Consider the following 25943-nt stretch of genomic DNA (forward strand, 5'->3'; position numbering starts at 1 on the left):
TTCTTTTAGAGAACAAAATTTTTTATTTGACAAAATCATCCTTACATGCGTAACGCTAGCGTCGCCGTAGCGGGTTATCGCTAATTAGGGTCGAGCTCCAAGCCGCGGCTGCAGCAGTCTTCGAGCAGATTACGACACGTAGCTTAGGAAGGATATGCACACGTCAAAATCAATTTTGCACCGCTTAACTTCGAAATAACATCGCACACAAAATGGCAATTTATGTAGTAGTAGTGGAAGGATTCTGCAAACAAAGAGACACATACACACATATATAGGTGAGAGATCTCACGCTCCATGCGCTATCAGGTCGATCACTCTTCCATTTCTTTTATATATCGTTTTGCCATTATTAGCAAAAAATTCCTTCTCATTTCCTTGTAATGAATAAATGTTAATAAATAAATGTGTCTTTATATATAAACATATATATGTAACTAATACAAAATTGTATTATATCGTATTATAATTTGTTACTTTATTGTATTACAATGCCCTAAGAGTATTTACTCAGTCATGGCCATCGTTTTTGTACAAAATCATTAATGATTTTCAACAAATAATACATGATTTTCTCGCCTACATAATTCAGGCAGGATAAAGAAATATCTAATTATAATTATTCTTCATTTTATATTATAATAATTATATAATAATAATTTATATAATAATAATAACAAAACATGTCAATCTCTCTTACTATCAACAATATACATATATACGCTAATATATGTTATTAATATAGCGTTAAAATAGCATCAATTAATAAATACTAACTACTAACTACTAAAGCATAAGTTAGAGAGTGCTGTGCGACAATATTATCGTAATTGAAAGCGGTGCAAAATCTTCTTCGACGTGTGCAATTATATATCAGCGGATGTCAGCCCAATATGGCTCTTGGGCGGGCATGATCGCCAATAATGGGAGGGAGAGGAAAAGGAGAGAATCTTATCCAAGTCGCGACGCGATTTTTTTTTTCGCATTAACTTGCAGAAGAGGAATTCCCCGCCGTGGAGGAAATCGTTTCAACAAGTATTAACAAGATCCGAGTTGCTACCTATGGCTGCGGTGGCAACTTGGATGCAATGTGTGTATAAAAAATATATATATATGTATATAAAGTGTGTATGTATGTATATACACTATATATATATATACATATATATTTTTTTACATGTGTGTTTATATATAGATACATATACCTCTCTCTGTATCTAAACAACGATCACTATAAACTATATCGCGCACGCAACCGCGCGGGGTGAGGTAGGGGAGGAAAAGGGAAGAGGAGACCGCGATCGCGTGCAAGATTCTAACGATTCACTATCACGACGATTTTTCGAAATGCTTATTCCTATTTCCGGTCGCCTTTTACCGGTCAGTGGGGCTAGATGATGTATCTTATCTGTACTCAAGTAGCGCAGCCCAGCCTCCGATCTCTTCGATCTTTTTGCGCGAATTCGCGATGATGTAGCACGCGATATATACATATATTTTTTTAACATATTTGTTGGCTGAACATATCCCACAATTCAAATTTTATTATTATCCGATGCCTGCTGTAGAGCTGTTCATAAAATAATTTTTTATATCAAAGAATAATATATAATGATTGACTTAAAAAATCGGAAAAAATAAATTTCTAAAAAAAGAAAAATATGAAAATTAGTATATGTATGTTAATACAAAAAAAAATAGCAATTATTGTAAATGTCTCTTTTAGCTTTCCGGTAATTGTTTAGATTAAAAAAAAAAGCAGCCACTCAATCAGACATTTAGAAACATTCGTATCGGAGGATATTTACATATCTCGGAATATGCATCGAATATCTATACTATATATCAATTAATATATGTCGGTTAATGCTGAATAATGATGAACAGTTCTGTCGTAATCATAGCAGAATTCGTATCGCGAACGAAGGGGAGATTACGCGCTATGTGACATTATGTGTGAGAATTAGGAAACGATTTGTCGCCCTAGTTACCGCACGATAATACATATGTGTGGAAGTAGATAGACAAGTAGAGCATACGTTAGGGTTTGAATACTCGTTAACTACTACGATTTGTCAAACTACTAGAAATTACTACTGAGTATCCGGTCGCCGACATTCCTTTACGAAACCCACACAATGCGTTTATCCACACGAATCGACCTGTATTCGTAGCATACATTTCATCTTTTACAGCCTCGTATTATAAAGATCATTCGATGTGACGATTCCTCACATATCGTTGTAGTCAAAATTATAGTTAATAGTTGTAATCAGCATACAATTTTAGAATTTTTTATGTTCCACTTGTATGTGTTATTTTTTTTCGTTGATAACAATAATAATAATTATATCAAAGACAAAAAAATATCTGAAATGTATATATGATTGTTAACAATCGCAGATTTGTTTTGATGTTAAAACAAGATAAGAAAGATTTATCCATCAAAACTAGTTTGAACTGCAAAGATTTAAACGCACATAAAATAACCGTAAATGTAGCTATTTGACTCTAGTTACGCACTGAATGTTGTCTCTGGAATTAACGTCTAAAATTGAGAGAATCAGGCCGCATTTAACTTCAAGTGCGCGTGAAATACGATGATATTACGAATGTTTATGCTAGATTATGTGACTACATATTACACATCGATGTTACGATGCAATGAAAATTTGGCACGTATTAGATTCGACGAATAGACGCGTCATATGGGATCAATTATTTAAACGAACAATTCAACGTATGATGATGAATTATTAATATAGATAAAGTCGTGGTAATGTTAAAACGATTAGCTCAATTTTCTAGTCATTGGGAAAAGTGTCGTTATATATATTCCTGGATTTTTAATGAACATATATAATAATCAGATAATATACATGTGTGTATGTGTGTAATTATCATGACTAGAAAAATGAAAGCATGATGGAAAATAGTAGCATTATGTAAAAAAAAATGGATCGTTCTATCGTGTTATTTGATACAGGACTGAGCGCAATATCAATGAAGCATTTATTTTTACTTACACCGGCAATAAGATTTAATAAATTGATCAACCAGATAATTGATCTTACCGGTGATATAATAATTTTGCGTATAGTCCACACAGCATTTACCGTCCAGGCTTACGAAGCCTGAATGACGAGCGTTTGATTGATCAAACGGAAATGTAATTTTTCTAACTCGCTGAAGCACCGACGATAACGATTAACGTTAATCACGTGATCAACTCAATTCCATTCCCTTTCCATTTTATAGACAACGGTACGATCCAGGGAAGGAATCGTTAATCACATTCAATTAATCGAGATCGTATAATCTCTTTTTTCCTCTTAAAATATCTTAGCATTATAATCTCTTCTCTATGTAACATTTTTATATACGAATATTTTATGCGATTATATAATCTGCATCGATCCGAGAAATAAATGATTTTATTAAGCAACAAAATTCATTTCTCAAATCGTGATAGTGCCAAATGATTAAAAACTCTTTAGGGAAAGGGAGCTTGTGCCAAAGATAGTAATTCTTATTAATTGCTTGAATCCATCGCCAGCAAGCCGACGCGGGGATGTTTCATAGACTACGCTAAATTAAATAAATAGCATAAACAGTTCTCCTAAATTTAAAGCTGTCGTCCAAGGTATTATAGGTAAGGTGGGGGCAGATGGTGCAATTCCCGCTTAATAATAGCTCGACAAATATCATTCGTTAGAAGAAATGCATACATCAATTGCTTGTTTGCTAGACATTTCATCTCCAATTTCATGCGTTTCCTTGTGATTATATTTACAGGGGATGGTAGGGAGAGAGGGAGAAGTTATCGCCAGAGCATCCCATCCGAGGGAAACTGAGGCTGACGATTATTGTATGACGTATATTGCGTTGCGATCCGATCCGATCTCTTCTCTACAGATCTTTTCGATTTATTCTATATCTATACGACGGTTTTCATCACAATAAAATACGCGAAATAGGATTCTGCTCTGTTCTCATCCACGGAAGGAATAAAGCGGAATCCAAATACGCGCGAATAGTCCAACTGCGATAACTCAAAGAGAGTATTTTATCGTCAAAATCAAACCGGTATTCTAAAATTTAAGCGACACGCATGCATGTTCGATCCGTGTAAAAGATTGATCCTTGTTTTTATTTGAATTGTCATTATCGTCATCGTAGGACCTTGCTCGGCGATCGTCCTCTAGCAGAGGTATACTTGGAACCGGGCACCGTGCAAAATCACAACCGCACTGTCCTAGACTGGCTCGGGGGGTGGATCATTCCCCTTGACACCCTCTCGAGATTGAATCATTACCTCCGTCTGTTCCTTGGTTAATTCGTGGTCCTTGGTAATTTCAAAATCTTGCTCCGCCAAGAAACTTCGACGAATAGCACCATTCGCTACCGAGGACAAGTCATTCCTCTGATGCTGCGTGTCCCGCCATGGCGTCGTCAGGATCTTTAATCTCTGATAAATTTACCGTTCAATGCATTTTCATATCTTGTCATTTTTGCACGTAACAATAAGCTAATTTTATCAGATATATAATTTAAATATAATTTAGACAACTCAACAAGATGAATTATTAATTATTTCATAATTATATATATTCTTTATTAATTATATTTTTTAATTGACAATAAATAAATTAATTAATTAATAATAATAACCTGATATATATTTAAATATAAATATCTCAATAGATTTAACAAAACTATATTTTTATCAGATAAGGCATAATATGTTAATTTTGTTTTTAATATAATGTATAAATATATATAAAATTAATTTCACATATGTGTTATCACAATTTTTAAACTGGTTTTGTATAAATTATCATTCAAGAAGAAAGTTATAAAACACTTACTTGAATGAAAGATCCGGGTGTAGTGCAGATTTTGTAGATTGCCATACCTGGGATCATGACGATAGAAGAGCACGCGATCAGCCATCCCAGTACATTTGCCCAAACCGGATAAATGTAATCTTCGTATGATAATGGTTCGTAACCCATTAAGCCGTAGACGATAATAAACTAAAAATATAGAAAGAAGAACAAACATTATATATATTTAATATTAAATAATGATAAGCACGTCTTTCTATATGAATACATTCTGCCACGTGATGTGACGTACCATCAGAAAGAGTGGTGCTACGAATTTCCAGCATACGCGCCAGTAGACGCCGGGCCTGAATCCGATCATGTCTTTAATGTCGGCGCAAAATCGGTCTGTTCCGTAGATCCAACTGACCGCGATGGTTTCTGCCAGAACGGCGAACAGCATCGAATATCCGGCCGCGTATCGATCCAACAAGTGGAAAAAGTAAAATCCGCCCTATATATTAAAGAACAATATTTTTTTCTCTTATAATGTGTACACATCACAGATATTTCGCACAAATTTAACATAATAACAAGCGTATCATATAATCCCCTCTAATGCAATTTTTTTAATTTTTAAAATTTTTTAAATAAAAAATATTGAAAGAAGTTTTTTAAAGATCTTATAAAACTTGTTAGACTATTTACGACATATTTCTTATATTTATGTCTAAAAGATTTTACAAGGATCGAGTCAGAAATAATCAATATTAATTACATCAGAAATTTATATAATTTAGCGTATCTACCTGCGAACAAGAGGCAAGTCCGACCAGAAAGTATAGAGTGAACAAGCATGCCACGAAAATCTCACGATTGTTGCCGATTATAGGAAATTCGTCGCTGAGTGCCGTTATAATCGCCTCCGAGCCGCCAAACTATAAAAATCACATTAATTCTTATCTTAATTTATTCGTTACGTTTAAACAAAGCATTTAATAATACATTCAGAAAGACAAGGTTTATTACACGTATATCAATTAATATAAAAGTTGATAGTTTTACTTAAAAAAAATTGTTTCATGATTTGTGAAACACAATAACAACATATGAGAAGTCGTTATCGATTATAGACAATTAAATAAATCAGGCTATGATTTTTGAAGTAACGCGGAAGAGTCATACCGAGCTGTCCAAACCGAGTGTGAGTAACATCATGAAAAAGATGAGCGCCCAAAACATCGAACCGGGCATAGTGGCGATGGCTGCCGGATAGACGATAAAGACCAAACCCGGTCCTTCCGTAGCGACATCCTGGATGGATTTTCCGCTGGCGTGGGCCATGTAACCGAGCACCGAGAATATAACAAATCCGGCGACGAAGGACGTCGCGCTGTTAATCAAGCTCGTCAATAGGGCGTCTCTGCGAAGAACATTCATATAAGAAACGCACGGACGATACGAGGCGTTTTATTCTGCGCGCGTAAAAAGAAATTCAGTTTTACTTGTAAACATTGTTGTGATATTTGTTGTAACTCGCGTAAGCCAGCAATACACCGAATCCTGGACCTAGAGAAAAAAATACCTGCGTCGCGGCGTCCACCCACACCTAGAAGAAAACGAAAGAACATATTCGTGAAAATAATAAAATATATTTTCTAATACTTTTTACGAAAAATATAATAAGCTAAGTCTAAGGATGTTAACTTTATTTATGTCAACTTTATTGTAATAGAGCGATTTACATTTTAATGAGATTTCTCTCTCTCTCTCTCTCTCTCTCTCTCTCTTCAATTTCAAATTTATTTATTTAAAGTTCTATATAAAAAATAATAAAATATTTAATTTACTTGTTTCTTTCACGAATTTAATATTAAATATTTTGTTTTTATCTGGAAATTATCAATAATGATCAATTTTCGTAAGATTCAAATATAACGTTCTAAGAATTCAAAAATATAGTAAACATTTTTTTTATTATTTCAGATATTTCGTGAAATATTCACAGAATTCTCGCTATACCAAATAAATTAACATAATTAATTTTTTTTGCCTTCTGTATAACATGAGTGACTCATTCAAGTTTGATATATTCACATTATCGATGGTTTTTAAGGTAATATATTTTATAAAATAATTTTTCCATTTTGAAAATTCATTACATTACATTTATCTTTTAACAACAAGAGTGACTTATCTTTGTTCTGCATATTATTGCTGTTATATTTTTAATATAATATATTCTCTTTATTTTTAATACATTCGACTGTTTTTTTCTTTTTTTTTTTGCCTTCTGTACAACGTAAGTGACTCATTCAAGTTCGGTATATTCACATTATTGGTTATATTTTAAGGTAATATACTTTATCAGACAATCTTTTTCATTACATTTACCTTCTGTAGTAACATGAGTGACTCATCACTTTGTTCTGCGTATTATTGCTGTTACATTTTTAACATAATATATTTTATATATTTTTTATAATTGTACTGTAAATGGCCCGAAAAAAGAAAATGTACGCTTTTTGTGATTGTATCTACCACTTAATGAATGTAATTTGATTGTAATAAAACATGTGTGCACAAATTACCGCGCTGGCTCTTTATTGCCCTCTATCTCCTTCATCAAATAAATTAATTATAACGCAAATTTGTTATGGAATAAAGCGCATGTTTTTATAAAAAAGAAATAAATAAATGTTACAGACGCACACTGTATTCGCGAGAAATGTGACGCTAGAGATGAGAGACGTAAAAGTATTCGAGGCGTGGGAAAAGAGAAGAGCCTATACATCAGACCGGCTTCTCGTATATATCCACGGATTAATGGCGATCAACAAATCCACTTTCTCGCCGATATAAAACCCACTTTAGCGACGACGGTAAGCGGCTAAATCGTCGTACGTCGAAATGCATTCTGCGCGCGAAGCACCGAGGGTCGGCCGCGGGTTCTAACGCGTTCTAGCGCGTGCTCGACCAAACTCTAATGTTCATTATGACAGCTACACAGAGTTTCCATTTTCATCGTCGTCAGTTAACCGTGCACGTTTTCTCCTTCCCCCTCATTTTTCCCTTACCGCCTCGTCGTATCCAGCCTCACCCCGGCTCGTCCAACCCGCTCGTCATCCTATAAACGCATTAACTCCCGAAGTTTTTTTCCTTTTGTCACTGTCACGGATACGTCGTAGCTCATGGTAATCCAGGTCAACGATAATAAAACAATCGCCGGTGATTCCAATACTTCCCTCTTGTACGATTTTATTTAAAAATCCGCGTATTGTGAACGAACTATTTTTCAATGTCTCGTTATGGAAGAATTCATTATAAAACAGGTAAATATAATCTCAATATATTAAAGTTTTTAAAATTGTGTTATTTATTGCAAGATTTAATTATATAATTAAATAGAATTGTTCATAAATTAAATTCTAAAATTGTGTTATTTATCGCGAAATTTAATTATATACATATAATTGAATAGAATTGTTCATGAATTAAATTCCATTAAGTACTAATCTTTTATTCATTAATTACAGTATTCCGTCCATATTATTTTTATTAAAATTTATTTAAAGTGCATTATTTTAATTTTAATAAAACATATTTATTTCAAAGAGTAATAAATACATGACAAATGAGCTAAATTCTTTTCGAAAATCCTGAATATCTCAAGTATTTGCGTAAGTATGCAACACAAAATGCTACACGTACCTCAGCTTTCGTGATAGCAGTGAAATTTGGACTAAGATAATAACGGATGCCTTCGGTACTACCCGGCAGAGTGACACCCCTTATCAACAAAATCAGCAAGACTGCGTAAGGGAAGAGAGCGGTAAACCAGACTACCTGCAACAAAAGAATTGCTCGTCCTGGGCTAGAATACTATATATGCATGTAAAATAGATAGCACTTGATGGAAGGAGCATTGCTTGATACATAGAATGCGGTGCTTCATTGTATCTCTTAAACCTTCGCGTAAAATCGAAGGTACTTGGCAGAAATTGCTCGTCCGTCCTTAGAACCTCGAATCTCTGACGAGGCATTCAGCTTACCTTGCCGGAAGTCGAGATGCCTTTCCACAGAGAAAAATAGCAGACCAGATAGACTACGAGCAAGCATAGCGTGATGTCCCACTTAATGGCTCCGAGATCGTGTAAGCCCTCGCTTTCGTGTAGCTCCAAGATAGCGCGGCTTAAGGAAAAATGTTTTGTAATTCATAAAGCTATTGTGCGTACAATTTATATGAAAAGAGATTTATATTCTATATCTAACTAAGAGATTTATATTCTATATTTAAGTTATTTAAGATCGGTTGTACATTAGCATTGCCAATTGATTGTTATAGGAGATTAAAAAAAAAAATATGTATATACACATATTTATTTATTAATTTATTTACGATAGTATCAACATTTTTTCAAAACTTCTCGCAGTTTAATTATTTAATTATTTTAAAATATTTTAATATTTTAATATATATATATATATATATATATATATATATATATTAAAATATTAAAATATTTTAAAATAATTAAATAATTAAACTGCGAGAAGTTTTGAAAAAATGTTGATACTATCGTAAATAAATTAATAAATAAATATGTGTATATACATATTTTTTTTTTAATCTCCTATAACAAGATTATTAAGCAATCAATTGGCAATGCTAATGCACAACCGATATATATATATATATCATTATATATTTTATTAGAGAATATCTTTAGGCATTTTTAAATTATATATCACGATTTAGACAAGACAAACTAATAATATAATAAATAATATAAGATATATAATAATAATAAGATAAAATAAATATTTCATTAACAATTTTAAAATTTTCGACAAATATGACTGTTTATTAACATATTTTTATAGAAAGCTCAAACAGAGTATCAAAAGTCTACTCACTTGAAGTATTCATGAGCAGCGCTCGTATGGTTATCCTTTGGAGCAGCGTCCGATCTTTGATCGACCAGAAATCGGGTGACATTTCCGATATTCTCGTTTACCTCGTTGATCATTGCATCCTCGAAAGTATATGAGATGTTTGCGTCGAATTCGCGACACAGCGGCGTATTCCAAGGATTGTCGCAAGTCGTCCACGGTAACATCGTGGAGAACGAGGCGAAGAAATACCGGAGCGACCAGGCGATGATAACGTTATAGTAAAAGTCAACGTAAAACGCAATCAGAACGACCGCGTATCCGATACCTAATTAAGGACAATGTTTTTCATGTTTTCATGCACCAAACATATGGTGACAAAGTTATTCTCTGTGCAAAAGTATTCAGTTTTTGTACTCTGTTATTTTAAGGGGGCATGTCCGCTTGAAATCTCGAAAAATAAGTATATTTTCTAGATTTTTTTACAGCGCAACAATTTGATAAAAACTTTTTATTTCTTTTTTTATGATATTATTAAATATTTAAATAGAAATTTTCAATTTAAGAAAATTCTTTTTTTTAAGTTATAATCAAGATACATGTATAAAAATTACCGGAAAACAATTATTATATTTATTATATTTAATTATAAAATATATAAAACATTTATTATATTTAATAGATTAATAGAGATTTGTTGTTATAAAATATGAACTGTTATAAAATATGGACTGAAAAATTATTTGTTAATTCTATTTTGATCGAAAATTTAAATAAACTCACGATATAACAATATAAAATAAAAGACAATTTTATTCAAGAAAATTTCCCAATGTTATCTCAAATCATTATTCATTGCAACTTTCCAATTGCGTGCGATAAATTGATTTTAGAAGAACCTAAGAGATCGCTAAATAGATTAGCGTATGGTAATCGCAATAGGCGCGAAAAAAGATTAGAACCGCCTGCAGAAAGCGTTTTTCTCTCGCAACGGAAGATATTCTATCTCATTCGCGAACATACATATCTTAAGTCCGCGAGCCTCTCTATGCAAATGACAACGTGACCTTCCTTCCGCGCAAGATCACGCATACGACGCACTGCGCGTGCATAAAAATCCATTTATGTACGGAGAATCGCGGAGGATCTTGATCGATCGATACAGCGATCGGCGGAGAACAGAGGGGATAAGCGGCATGAAATTGTAGTCGCGTGGAAATGAAGTTGGAAATCGGCGGAAATGGAGGCTCTTTACGCGGAGAGCACCGTCGGAGAGCCGTCTCTCGCATCCCATCGCGCGCGCGATCTCCTCGGATTTATACGCGTTATATAAAGCAACCGCGGTCACATATTACAGGAGAGCGAAAGAGAGATCTACGAGGCCGCGTCATATATACGATCGTATATATATATATATATATATATATATATATATATATATATATATATATGTACATGTGCACACATATTTTGCTCCATATACTCCGCTCCGCTCTATTAGAGCGCTAAGAGTGGTGACGACGACGATTCCGCCGGATTCCGTTTCGCCGGATCGGGGGCCGCAAGATCGGCGGATTGTCCCCCGCGTCTTGGGAAAGGAGAAAAGGAGACCGAAAGAAACCGAGAAGTCAGAGAAGCTCGGAATACCAATATCCCACAAGAGAATAACGAGACCCGGGGAGCGACGCGGGGGAATATAATGAGAGTAAAGAGGGTCGTTCCGGCTCTTAAGTCCTCAAAAGACTTTTCCGGACTGTATTCGCGGATTTCTTCACCCCGTAATAGTATATTTTCACCTGTTGTATGTGAGTGCGCTCAATGGTTCGCGATGGTCGTTACTTACGGCGAGAAGCTATAAACTTTAAGTGTATCCTAACGTGATACAGAATGATATAAGGTATGAAATAAATGGTGAGTTTCATCGATAATCGTTTAGTTTGATCGCGCTTTCTGTGGATATAATTTTTTTTTTTTATTTTTATTATAGAGAATTAGAGTTAAGAAGAAAAAAAATGACTCTGATTATTATTGATAAATTGATATTTTTTCATACTTATGTCATTATGTCGTCGGGCGCTATTACGGTCATAAGGTTCAATTTTTGCGCTTTCGACATTGCTCGAATGATTAGAAGATTATATAAGGGTTGTAAAGTGATTTGTAACTTATCGAATAATTTCGTTCAATTTACAAATGCATCACTCGAATATGCAGTTAATCTATATCTTCGTTGTTACATTGACAGATGGTTCAATTAAGATAGACACGACCTCAGTTTCTCGCGTAAAACATAAAATTGGCGATTAGATAAGAAGATAAATCATCGGATAGTATATTTGAAATATTTTAAATTTATCTATGCTGTCTGTGCATTTTTGTTTCTATTTAGTTTCGCTTAATAATTTCCGAGATTTGTGAAGAATTAGATTAGAGAGAATACGTCGCATGAATAACAATCTGACTTTACTTACCTTTGAGAAGCGGCACAAGTCTACCCCAGCACGTGATAGCACCCTTTCTGTTGAACTGACCAAGTGCGAGCTCCATGTAAAACAAAGGAATACCGCCGACCACCAACATCACGCAATAGGGGACCAAAAATGCGCCTGTCAACAAAGAACTTTTATCAGAAATATAATCGCATAATTAAATATTAACGAATATCGAATTTTGATCCTCAGCTAATATTAGCATCTTCAATTAACATCGAATCATAATAATGCTATTCTATCTGATGACTGTATTTCAATTTTTCGACATAATAATTCGATCAAATGAAATCCGATAATTTTTCTGTCCGTCGGTTTTGTCCATTTAAGAGAATAAGTCTTGCGGAAAATCTTTGAATCTTAAGACAAGAGTCTTTTGTAACGGAGCAGGACAGCATTATTGTGCGATCTAAAAAGCGGGAGTAAAAGAGGAAGAAAAGGTGTTGATATCCGGGAAAAAGACGTTCGTAGAAGAAAGAAAAAAAGTTACGAAACGAACAAATTAGAGAATAGAGATTTTCAAGTGTGTAGCCCAAAGAGAAGAACTCTTAAAGAATCATTAGCGCGTATTGCGGCACATTTTTAGACGTCAAAATAATTTAGATTACAAATTCCATGTCAAAAAATTATGATATAAAAATTGGAGATCTTTTTGACGTAATTAAACATGCAGAGTAAAAACAAAAAATTATTTTGCTGTTAACAATATATTAATAACGTAACATATTTCTTAATTAAACCGCGCTAAAATTAATATATATATATATATATATATATATATATATATATATATTTATGTAATAATAATATATTGATACTACACAAGAATATATATATATATATATATATATATATATATATATATATATATATAGATAATTTCAATAATAATTACAAAAATAAAAATTAGATTTTATTTATATTCTCTTTTTTTTTTTAATTTTATTATTGTCTAAGCGATTATATCGTTCTAATTTCAAGTTATAAAATGAGGAGAGAAATCATAATTACAAATATTTTTGGAAAATTGTCACACATTTTTGAAAAAGGGCACAGTTCCTGTTAGCTTGACGATCGACTCAGTCGTGTCACCATGTTAATGTCACCTTGCCACATTTCCGAAAGTTGACTATCGAATTACGTGCCTAAAAGCACCTCGCTACCGGTGCTCTAAATAACGCACAATGCAGTTATGGAACTAACCCGCTGGTATGAGTGCGTCACATATCGCATTTTTTTCACCGGTCTCTCTCTCTGAGCCGCATGTGTTATCTTTCTGCCTATACACTAGCTTCTTTATATAATATGGATCGCGCAAATTTGCAGAATCCCAACGGCTTTCCAAAAGGGCGGAATGATTTTATTACGCGGCACTCGCGAACCAATATATCATATAAAAGAATAATAATTAAATTACATATTCATGCGTGTGTGTGCGCTATTTAAAATATTGCAGTCAAGATATTTAGGAAAAAAAATAGTTAAAAAATATTAATATATGACTTATTTTTCATTGACTATTTTTTTTATAGATTACAAGAAATTTTTTCAATATAATTCATTGAGATCTGTGTGATATATATTTATGTTAATTTTGTGCATCAAATTGTCAATCAATGATCACAATTTTTTTATAAAAGATGATAATAATTTCTCATATAGTCGTGATCCAATTTTTTATTTGTAAAGAATTTTGTTAAATAATATCGTTATATAGTTCACATTGCATAAATAAATGTAACAGGATAAATGCACTCCAAAAGAGAAGAATAAGACTATCATGCTTATTTCCTTGATCTCCCTTCTTAGCTTCGATGGAACTTTCGTTCCGTACCGATGAAGATGTAATCGCATTAAGGAGGATATTGTCGTTGAGTAATCTTGATTAATTTCCTCTTGTTCTTGCCTTGAAATTCACGAATCGATCGTATTAAAAATCGTATTCTTTTAAGTAGATCGCTCGTCGCCGAATGGTTCCATTATAAAAATTCTATGATATATTCTATACAAATAGAAATATTATATAACATTAATTTTGCCGCTAATATATTTACATATAGCATCCGTAATATGTTTAAATAATTTACTCACTATTTATAAGTAAAAATAAAATATGTTCTTATTTTGAAGCTTCAACTTTTATATATACGCTTTATACAATATCGGAATCAATTTATCAAAAATTTGTCATTTATAAGATTTATATTAAAGTATTTAAAGATTTTTTTTTTTAATTTAAAGTTTGCGCACATATATTAATTATCATCATTTTTTATTTTACACCGAAAGATGAATTCGTCAAAGGTCAAAGAATTAACAAGAATTATCTTAGATCTAGAGCATATCCCCCTCTCTCTCTTTCTCTTTTGTCTTGACATGTCGCTAATGTCGAGAACAAACGTCCGGTCTCGGACAACAGTTCCGCTCAATTTTCTTTCTTTGAACGCGAGCATGCACTCGCGCAAAGGCTTAGTGCTTAAAGCTGTATTTTACGCCCGAACAAAGGTGAAAAGCTCGTTCGAATGAAACGTAATGCATTCTCGCGAGATAATCGCACCAATTGTCGATCAGAATACGCTTTTATCAAAAGATATACGAGGGTTTAGGTCGAGGTGCTGGTGTTGATATTGTCTGCTGACGAAAGTCGACATGCATTATTTTGAATAAACGAACATCTCTTAAAAATATAAGTATTCTAAATATTGTATCCATAATGTTTTCACACATATTATGAGACATCTAAAATTTATGTTAAAATTGATTATCTTAAAAAATTTTCGAATAATAAATCTATATATCTAAATAATCTATATGGAATTTTTATGTAAAATTATTAAATTTCTGCAATAAGTATGCATAAATTAAATCACTGACATAATATTAATTAAAATTAATTAAAAAACAATTCTTTCAAAAAAAATTTTTTTATGATACGTTAATGTTAGGATACATCTATCATTTTTCTGCTTTACGATAAATTATATTCCATCATTGTGACAGCTACACTACGTTAGAGAAAAAATTGCGAACTTTGCACGAATTGTATAAAAAATTACAATGTCTATCTCTTTCACTCCTGTTGACAATTGATTCTCTCATAGGTAACATTATATCAGATTATTAAATATTCGTCGATTGAGTAATCTGTATTAATGTATCAAACCGGTTTAGAATTTCAATTAGCATTTATATGAATAACATTTACATTATTCAAATACAAAGGCATTTTCTCGATAATCAGAAATCGTATACTTGATCTAACAGGAAAATTGGATAATTCGTTTAGAATTTCACAAATGGGAGTTTCCGCAAAGAGTTCTCGTGTGATGAAATAACCGAGCAATTCGATGAAACCCAAACGAGGAAAGCACCTGGCGCAACAGGCGTCGCGTAATAATTAAGCAAGTACGTAAAACAGGTTTCGTGATTGTGGCATTCGATGATAAGCATTCTGCGTTTTATTTTATTTTTTATTTTGTTTTCTTGATAAAAATACGTAGATGATAATCTCGCATTTCCGCTCTTCCTATTTCTCCTTAAAAAACAATTAAACATATCTAATCTACTAAAACAATTAAACATATTTAATTTACTAAAATATAAATAAATAAAAATTTAAATATATAAATATCAAATATATGTTACAAATATTTTAAATTAATAATGTTCTTCTAATATAATAATAAACATCAACTTATTTTATATTAAAAATTAAAATGTATCAACTCTATAATTTCTCTCGAACAGCTTATATAGATTTCAATCGTACAGGCATCATTTTAGCGCTTACATTGCTTACATTATCCAATGCACGTCTGATTATGCAGATTTGTTTCAGTTTACTCAGAATCGCGCAAGGGAAGATGCGAGAAGACGTTACGCATACGTCGCCGTATCAGGGAACCATTGTCGAAGTATCGTGACAAACAGGACGATACGTCACAGGACGATACGCGTGTGTCAATACGTACGCGCTTCGCTCTGAATTATAATCACAAAACAACACGTTAACAACGCTTCCCGTATAGGGTGATAACGACGCAGCCGCCGTCCGGCGGGATGGAGAGCGGCGTCGCGCACGTCCATGATCAAAGGCCCGTCCCGAATGGGAAATTATAATTAATTAAGGTAATTGGAAATTAGCGACCGATCTTGCCCATCCTAATGGCGCGGAGCCGCGCGCTCTACTCCGCTCTTAATTGAGTTAGCAGCCGCTTTTGAGGAGCCTCTGTATCACTGACAGCAGCCCTAATCGCATTCCTACCGGGGACTCGATAGAGCCCCCGGTACTAATGGCGCCGTCGTCGCAGATTGCCGCAGCGAGCTTAACAAAAGTCAATAAGATTGCTCGATTTTCCAAGATCGAGCCCTAGATGCGGTGACAGATCGATCTTCAGGAGTAAAGAGCAAGTGGATCGCAAAAGAAGTCGCGGAGAGCGAAACAATATGATAATCGAGTAGTCGTTACGTCAATTCGAGACGAGGATAAACGCAGATGTATTTTAATCGTACAGTGTCATCAGTAATTTATGGATTTTATACAGAGTGTATTTGAAAAGGATATATATACTAATCAAGTTTTTTCCTCTCTTTTCTAGTGAAATGTGCTCTTCTCCGTTCTCAGAATTCAAATCGGGAACAGAATTATTCAATGTCAAAAAAATAAAGGAATTTTACTGGAATTAAGCTCAACGCAAATCAAGTAAATATTATTTTTTACATTATTGTAAAAAGTGATTTAAATTTCATATTTTTAGTCGCGAAAATATTTGTATCTCACGGTGTGTATTTAATTAAATATCAGCCAAGAAAAATTGTTATCTCTGATTTAAAAAAATACCGAATTATTAATTTAAGAAAATTTTTCGACAATTTTTGCAAACGATTTTGTATGATATACCGTTTATTCGTTACGATTCATTTCTCACTGTCCTTGGCTCGCATTGCGATTATTATTATTTGGCAATTAATATTATCTTAACATTATAAATATGATAATTTACATTCAAAGATGTCGAGGTAATCGTAAAATCCTTTATAGGCGACTTTTTAAATGCCTTTAAATAATTTTCTAATCGCACGTCGCAACAATAATTTACGATGCACCAAGATTAAAATTAATTGCAAAGTGAATACCGTTCGCGTGATGAACTATGTTTCAAATTATTATTATTTAATACATTATATCTTTAAAAATCTTCGTGCGCAGATTCGTGCATTTCTTCTCTTTTTGCGATTTAATCAGAGACGTAGCAATAGAAGAACGCGATTTATATGTAGCTACTAACGTTAATCGACATTTTGCATTATTAATGTAAATTCATAATATTAGTGTTCAAAGTACGATAAAAAAGAGTACATGAATACTTAGATGCACACCTACGACGTATAAATTATAAAATTTGCATATGCAAGCAACACGATTGGCATGCAGTATCGATGAGATATCGTCATGTTTCAGTGCATGCATGACATGCACAATGAAATCGTGAACTAACACGTGAAATCAATTTCATAATAAGCTACAAACATAACTTCTTTTATTTTTTTTTTCTCAGTAGTGTTCTTAATCAGAATCTTAATCAGAGACGCTAAATCACTTGAAGCAGAAGCGGCATTCATTCCAGCAATAACCGCATAATTTTAATTGCTCTCGCACTTGCCCTGTGAAGAAGGGATTAATATCATTGTTGCGCGCTACGATTTACGCCGCGTCCGGTAAATTACACATCTTCCCTTTAATTATAACCAATTTAGGCACCTACAGGTGTAGCGCTCTCGCCCGTCGAGAATTCTTGTCGAGCGGGGTCTAAATCCCGAGGTCATTTTCCGCGAGCTAAATGCCAATTAGTCAACCGGTTAGCCCGGTATTGCTCGCCTGCCGGAGTACATTACTCGACGATGCGACGCGCGTAACACTCAACCTTCCCAAGTTAACTGCGAAATAACGTCCGACGACGATAACGTTACGAAGCAGTTGACGAAGTTTGCCGGCAAGGATATCGAAGGGAGCAAGATGAATTCGTTCGTCTGAGAAAGATCTCTGCTTCGCAAAACTTTAAAAAAAAAAAAAGAATAAATGTCAAATGTAGAATAAGAGAAGAAAGAAATATGGACTTTATAATTAAACAATTTTATATTTCCCATTTAATTTCGAATTTAAGTTTGTCTGAGAATGATACTTAATCGCGACAAGTCAAGATATAGGAACGTCAAATAAACGATTCATAACATGATGTAGGATAAAAGTAAGGAATTTATAACTGTATGATCTGAGAGAGTAAATAATTAATCGATTCATCGTCTCAACTTTAGAAAGACAAAAATCATTGGAATCAAAATAAAACGTAACTAACGTAGCAAACCCGATTGTATAATGTGGCTCTTATTTTTTTTTTTTTCTCTGACACGGAAAAACAAAGCGTAATAAGTAAACGCGATCAATGATGCGAAGAAATTAATGTTGGAGAGGCGAGTGGAAAACGTGATTAGGCATGCAGACGTAACTGTAGCTCGTAACAAACGGAGGTGGAGGGATGATGGAGGGAAGAAGGAGGATGGAGTGTGAAAGGGCGGGATTATTGAAATCATATTCCTGCCGCCACGTCCCGTCGATGACAGAGAGAAGCACACTCGACTCGCGGGATAATCGAAAATAAATCGCGCGGAAATCGTTGCGAGCGTGCCGCGTCGATGCGACATATACTTACCACCACCGTTCTTGTAGCAAAGGTACGGAAATCGCCATACATTAGCGAGATCGACGGCGAAACCGATAACCGAGAGCAAGAAATCCAGCTTCCCCGACCAGGTCTCTCTGCCGTCGCCGCTGTCGCCGTTGCCGCCGCCGCCGCCGCCGCCGCCCTTCGCGATATTCTTCACCACCGTCAACGACATCCTTTCGGTATCTGAAACAACACAGCGTATATTAGTTTAAAAGTGATAACAATATTTAGAATTTCTGTTTTTAAGAACATATATTTCTTTTGTAAAAGATAGATTTGTTTGATTATTAGCATCATGTTTATAACTTTGTATTCAGATGAAAGCTCGAATAAAGATTTTGATGTGAAGACTTATGCAATATATATTAGCAAAGCCGGTAATAATTTATTATTCGGAATGACAACTAAAATTATAATATTGCCAATCCATTGTATTCGGCAATATAAATTGCGTCTTATAACATCTTCTTGCATTTTTAAAAAGTTTCTAATTGATTTTATCAAAGGCTGCTATTGAATTGCGATATTGAAAATGAAAAATTGGAAACGTTCTATTGCATTAAAATAAATGTTTTGCACGTGTCATCATTTATATGAGATGAATTAAAAAAAGATTTTTCAAAATTTCAAAATTTGCAATCTTGAGCCTATCAAGATCTTAAAGAAATAATCTAATAAAAAATTTAAAAAATATTGTCTTTTACTTTAAAGTAAAAAAATTGATAATAAAATAATAACAAATAAATTTCTCCAAAAGAATTAAAGATGTAAATAAAATTTCCTCTTAAAAGCAGAAGTTTTGAATTATATGCACGTACAACTAAACAACATGAGCATAATCTTAAAAGTATGATTCACGAGTGCACGTCTATCATTTGCATAATTAAGCGCAAGGTCGCTAATGTGCGAGATATGAAAGGAGTTGAGCGAAAGGAAGGCATAGCAGGTAGAAGCGAAGATTGTGAAGTGGGAGAAGAATCGCATGGCGTTAACGCAACAGGAAGGAAATTGTCCGCGTACGGTTATTATATTATTATTATTATTATTATTCGCGAACAATATATGTATATTGTGTGTGTGTGTGTGTGTATGAGAGAGAACGTCGCGTGCGCGGCGCGGGCGTGTAATTTGGCGACGACAAGTTATCGATAGCCCTTCAGGCGACAACGCTCGACCCCCAACGAGCCTCATTGTGCCCCGTGACGGGTACCGGTCAAACAGCGTATATTTCAAAGGCGATCGCGGACGATCCGGCCTCGAGGGGCCACTCGACGACGGGTTTTCTGTCACGCGCACTGATCCACGCTTATCCACGCGTACCGACCCGGTTAATTGATATTCGGCGGTTGCCGAGACACCTACGAACGCGCAAGCCGACGCGAAGATATGGACGACGACGAAAAATCGCGTTGCATGCCGTCAACGCGAATGAGATCGATCGCTCTCGCTTCCGTCATGACATCGGAGGCGATTCGCTAAACGTGACTTGACGTGGGACTGAGAGAAGAGAGAGACTCGTAAATTAAAAAAAAAAGAAATATTAATAAATTTAAAAAAAAATAGTAAATTGAAATATGATTTAATGAAATTTTTATTCAAATAAATTAAATAAATTAGAAGGAAAAACATAGTTATACATGTATAATAAAAAATTGATTTCTATTTTTATTTGATTTTTAATAAAAAATTTTTCAAAATTTTAAGTATTTAAATTTTAATCTAAAATCTGTCGAAAAATCGATATGTGACGTATGAAAAAAATAATATATTAAAAAAAATAAAAGTATTGAGTTATTTAGCAATATTTTTTAATTGCTCAATCTCTATCCTATTAATGTATCATTATATCTATTCTATTATTTATCTATCTGCTATAATTATATAGTGCTTTTCTCATAAAGAAAGAAAAGACTGAAATGCATTATCTAAAATTCTTCCCTCTTGAAGCATGAACAATATTTCGGTAGAAATATTACCAGTCGCTAACGAATATTCCGAAACTAGTTTTAGTGAGGATACAATGACTGAAGGAGAAGGATGAGTAAGAAAAGGAGCGACAACAATATCATAATATTCTCTAGAAATCGAAATCCGATGATTTTCTTACAGTAAAAGACCTATCGCGTCCATATTTATCAGGTGACTGATCTTTCGCCGCCGGCAATGAATCAGAGTTTTCAAGGAAATACGAATAATTGTGTAATCACAATTGAATAATAAAGATAACAAACCAATAATATATCCGTAGATGCATACACGTTCGAGAATAGATGAAGGAAACCGCAATGACGCGAATTGTTCATCGCAGAAATTCATACTTTTTTCGACACTCGCGTTTACAGATTCAGGCACATTTTAATTTTGTGTGTTAACATAACACATGCGCCTAATTTATATAACGTAATCTCATAAAAAAAACACATTTTTGTTTTGTTAATAATAATATAAAAAAAATTACAAACAAAACGCGAATAGCTTAGAAAGATTTTCCAAGAAAAGATATCAATTTTTTATTTTGTTTAACTTTTTCCTTCATATTCTGTATTTCCTTTTATATGAATACATATATCAAATTTCTTAAGATAAATTAAAAATATGGATTATTTTCTCTTAAACAGGATAATATTTTTGTCTACTTCATGATGTTATATTGTTGATAATTTGCATAAATATCTTACAGCATTCGGCTTACGCTATTTAAGATTGCTTGCAGCTAGCTATTTATTATTATAAATGTTTTATCGATAACCGAGTTAAAACAAACGTATGTCAATTTTTTTTTAAACAGAAACAATTGCATATGAAGAGTATATAATCTCGATACGTTATCTTAAACATTCACAAAACATGATAAATGTCCGTCTAACTGTCTACTTGAAAAAACTAAGTGTAAAATTATTGCAAATGAATATACTGATAAAAACTGCTTCAATAAAATTATGTGTGGTGGGTCCTTACATTTTTTCAAAAAATAATAAATGTAAAATTCTTTACTAGTTTCATTGATATATTTACTTTTTATACTCTAAATTTTGAACTACAGATTAGGTTCTAAAAATTTGAATTATTTATGCATCAATTTATTTAAAAAAATAATAGTTTATTTTATTGAAGGAAATGAGAATAAACAAAATTAGAAGTATCAATCTTACAATTAGTTATCAATTTTATTAATACTCGCTTTCTAAATAACATCGGAAAGTTTAAGCGCGAGATAATATCTTTTTGCATAATAGTACGATTTAAAAATAAATGAGTATGCAATATTTAATACTTTACAAATGCACAAAAAATATTAAGCATCTATGCTCATCTATGCTTCGTTTTTATAAGCAAATTCAAGTTTTAATCAACGATTATTTAAGCGATAACTATCATGTACAATTTAATGCATGAAAATAATACGCATAATTATAAATTCTTACAATGAGATCTTTTTTCTAAATATATATCTCAATACTTTAGCAAATGTCTATACTTACAATTAACATTTCAAACTATTTCACCTATTAGATGTTTTTCTTACTATATAAATATTTACCAGGCATAACGCCGACGATAAAAAATCGCGACTATTATTCTTAGATTCTTCACACAACACTTATCATAACTTTGACGTCATAATGATTGCGACTCTATTTCGATTTTACAATACCATTAAATAAGAGATATCCCGCGCGTTTGTTTAATTTGAGAATCTTGGCTTAATTATCTTTATCGTGAATGCCTATGATTTAGATTGTAGACAAAAAAATATATTAGCCGCGAGAATGTCATAGTTCATGTACTTTTCCACATCTAGAATAATGCCGATTTATGTTATTTAGAAAAATAATACGCGCAACAAATAGCGTGATCTTTATTACATTCTTATTACTCTCGCTACGCGATATTTTGTGTAATCAACTCATATCCTCATATATATTAATTACAAGACATTTTACAAAGAATATTTTTTTGTTTTATTAAGAAAAATATAGACGCGTGAAAGTCTTTTTTTCACGCGTCAATTATTTATTTTTCATATCGGATTGCTCGCATCGAAAAAAAATTTCGTGATAAAAAAAAGAAAATCTTTTTCGTGTTAATCATTAGATTTCTCATATCTAATTTTATGTATCAAAATAACATTATAAATCATCATTAAAAAAGTTTTATGTTTAAAATAATACGGAATATTATGTTAAATTTTATCGTTGTTTAAAAATAAAACATTAACCTGTCGCAAATATTTTTACATAGTAGCAAAAGAATTCGCCATATCTTTAGCAAGAAATTGTGTAAAAAATAAAGACATACCGCGGCAGCCTTTCTCTGTCTTGAGTACGCAAGGGCAACCACCTTCGTTCTCTTCTTCGTCGATGGAATTTGCGAAGGAAAAACTCGCAATCAAACGCACTTCAAGTTGAACAATACTAAACTAAACAATAATAAACTAACTACTAGTGATTGTGTGCAACTCCGTTCCGATCGTGTATTTAAATGATGCGACAACAAACGTGATCGACGAATATATTGATAGATGGGAGAAGAGATCCGTCGGGGATATACAAAGAATAATTCAGGTGGGAGATTTTCTACGAACTTATGAATTATGCGAGTATTATTGAATTTCTTTTAAACAGCGATTTCAAATCAGCATCAGGTTTGACAAACGACAACAAGTCCGAATAATGAATTTACTCAAGGAGAGCTGACTTATCAGTACTTTGACTTTGATTTCTATTGCTAAAAATATGTATCGAAAAAAGTAAAAAATATTTCGAGAAATATTAGCATCGTGCATTTGTTCGAATCGCGACATTGATTCGAATGATTAAGATATATATAATTTTTCTTTGACACATTTTGATCTCTTTTATCTTTTAAATTTCTCTTTAATTATATTAGGATGACGTACAATCGATATATATAATATTGTCCTCTGATGTATAAAATAATAATGTAATAAATTATTATAATTAAATAAAAAATCTGCAGTGAAAAGGATTAAAAACGATTAGGCTGCTAAATCATTTACAGATAATATATCATATATATTTGTTACATGTAAAAGATTTTTTTATTTAATTGCAGAATATTTAACGCCCCAAAAATTTATGAATAAAAGAAAAATTTGAAAAAATAATTATTTTAAATAATAAAATAAAAGAATACATGCGAAGAAAACTATAATGCTATGATATGATGTAAAATTTTAAAAAAATCAACATTTGATTGTACAATCTATTAGATCTATACGTTGATAGATCTGATAATGTGAAACTATACAATAGTTCTCAAGAAAGCCTTAAAATTATTTTAGTGTGCTAATAAAATCTAGATGTATGTTGGACACGAAAAATCAGATAAATGTAAAAATTACATTTTTAAAAATGTATTTTTTACATTTTTACGCATAACATTTAAAATTCTGCAAATAAAAAAAGCAATAAAAAAAAAAACTCTTTTACATATAACTCTACATGGCTTATAACCAATTATCTAAAGAGCATACGCTTCTAAAGAATAGAAGAAAAAGCGCAAAAAAATATTACTATCACCATCTGAAGGCTGCGTATCCGGAAACGGATACGGAAACAAGCTTCATCCTTCGATCTTATCCGATAGAGATTAAGATCGAAGGATCTTAATAATAGATACGTATAATAGATACATGAAGGAAACACTTACCGAGTATCACGCCGAGGACGATTAACGAGCGACGGTGTCACCGTGAATGTTGTAGCTCGGCGAGACACCGCGACACTGACCGCGCGGCTCCTCGGTCCACGGCAGGACTCCCACGACGAAGACTCGCCACAGGGTCAAGAGTAGCTCGAAACTGGTATCCGTCAGACCCATGCCCGTTCCGTCGTCCCTTGCCTTTCCTCTCCTCGAGCCTCTCCCTCCCCCGCGTCGTATTTTACAGAGACTCTCTTTCGAAATCTCCCGCGGAAGATTTTTCCTCCTAACGTTATCCGTTAGACGAACGATGATCTCCAAGACGCGCGCGGCCAGATTCCTCTCTCAGGCGAATCGCGCAAGCCACCCGCGTCGTTTCGCTTGCGAGAGCTCGCGCATTTTCAGATGAGGGGATACTCTCGCGGGGAAACGATGGCGAAAGGGCGCGATTAGGGGTCTTTGGATTTTTCGAGACGCTCCGAATCCATTTTCATCGCATATCTTGCGCGCGCGAGAAAGATCGCGTTCCTTACCTTCGTTCTCTCTCGCGCGAGATCAATCGGACGGGTTGTTTGACAGGAGGATAATACGGTGAAAAGGAGAGCTCGAGACGAGGGGTGAGATGCCGATATCTCTCCGGCACAAACGGGAGAACCTTGTCGCAAAGGACCGAAAGAGTAAGTGGCGAATTTTAGCGCCCGTCGACGCGTATATACGCGCCCCGGTCACGTGTCGTTCGCTACCGCGGCCACGTGACGTCACGGTCAATCGCTGCGCGCGCGCTGTCACTAGATACGAGAAATATTTCGCGGCACGCGAAATTATGTGTTAACTTCATGTACATGATACACGTTGCATTTTTTACTTTTTTTTTGTACACGTTTGCAACCGTAGTAATTTGCGTCTCTAGCGAAATCAGAATCTGAGTAATTTTTCACTCTGGCAAGAAATCAAGATCGAATAGTTTGTCTCTTCAGCAAAATCGAATAAATATTTTTTTGTAAAATGTTCTTCTATCAGAAATATTAGCTTCCAGTTCTCGAAAATATAAATTCGTCACTGTTTATCAGTGCAGACGCAACTATTCTATATATAGAATCTTAATATAATGATTATTAACTTCATCAATTTATAATGACTGATTTCATCATCCCTCAAGATAAATATCCACTAAACTGTAATTGCATTTTTATCCGCCAATGCCAACAATTGTTAAATTACTTCTACGCTTGTTTTCTCGTTAAAAAGCAATAAATTACTGACATGACATTTTATCGATTATTATTTGAAGTGAGCTGTTATTTTTATAATTATTTTTATAATATGATATACAAACTCAAAAAATG

The 25943-nt window shown here is 33.4% G+C and overlaps 1 protein-coding gene across 3 annotated transcripts; it reads right to left on the reverse strand.

Annotated features, from left to right (window-relative positions):
• Positions 1-25266, reverse strand: LOC126855320 (sodium-dependent dopamine transporter). Of its 3 annotated transcripts, XM_050602880.1 has the most exons (13): positions 24607-25266; positions 18919-19116; positions 12191-12325; positions 9744-10047; positions 8879-9017; positions 8538-8672; positions 6332-6435; positions 6012-6249; positions 5636-5764; positions 5140-5340; positions 4869-5036; positions 4316-4468; positions 1-244 (listed from the first exon to the last, which is right to left on the reverse strand). In XM_050602880.1, the coding sequence occupies exons 2-13, from the start codon at positions 19103-19105 to the stop codon at positions 221-223; spliced, it is 1917 nt and encodes a 638-aa protein (XP_050458837.1). In that variant the 5' UTR covers positions 19106-19116; positions 24607-25266; the 3' UTR covers positions 1-220. The 3 variants fall into 3 exon arrangements, with proteins under 3 accessions (XP_050458837.1, XP_050458826.1, XP_050458830.1); XM_050602869.1 differs by having other exon boundaries at positions 1-4468; XM_050602873.1 differs by lacking the exon at positions 24607-25266 and adding an exon at positions 23233-23394 and having other exon boundaries at positions 1-4468.
• Between the last annotated feature and the right edge of the window lie 677 nt (positions 25267-25943).

Source organism: Cataglyphis hispanica, chromosome 2, assembly GCF_021464435.1.
Source record: "Cataglyphis hispanica isolate Lineage 1 chromosome 2, ULB_Chis1_1.0, whole genome shotgun sequence".
Taxonomy (NCBI): domain Eukaryota; kingdom Metazoa; phylum Arthropoda; class Insecta; order Hymenoptera; family Formicidae; genus Cataglyphis; species Cataglyphis hispanica.

What these genes read in the sequence shown, in the direction of transcription:
- LOC126855320 (XM_050602869.1), bottom strand. Translation starts at nt 19,105, where the DNA reads ATGTCGTTGACGGTGGTGAAGAATATCGCGAAGGGCGGCGGCGGCGGC. An exon ending in GCATCTCGACTTCCGGCAAG is followed by an intron (nt 8,673 to 8,878) that starts GTAAGCTGAATG and finishes CTTTTGTTGCAG; the next exon opens with GTAGTCTGGTTTACCGCTCT. An exon ending in TATCACAACAATGTTTACAA is followed by an intron (nt 6,250 to 6,331) that starts GTAAAACTGAAT and finishes TGTTCTTCGCAG; the next exon opens with AGACGCCCTATTGACGAGCT.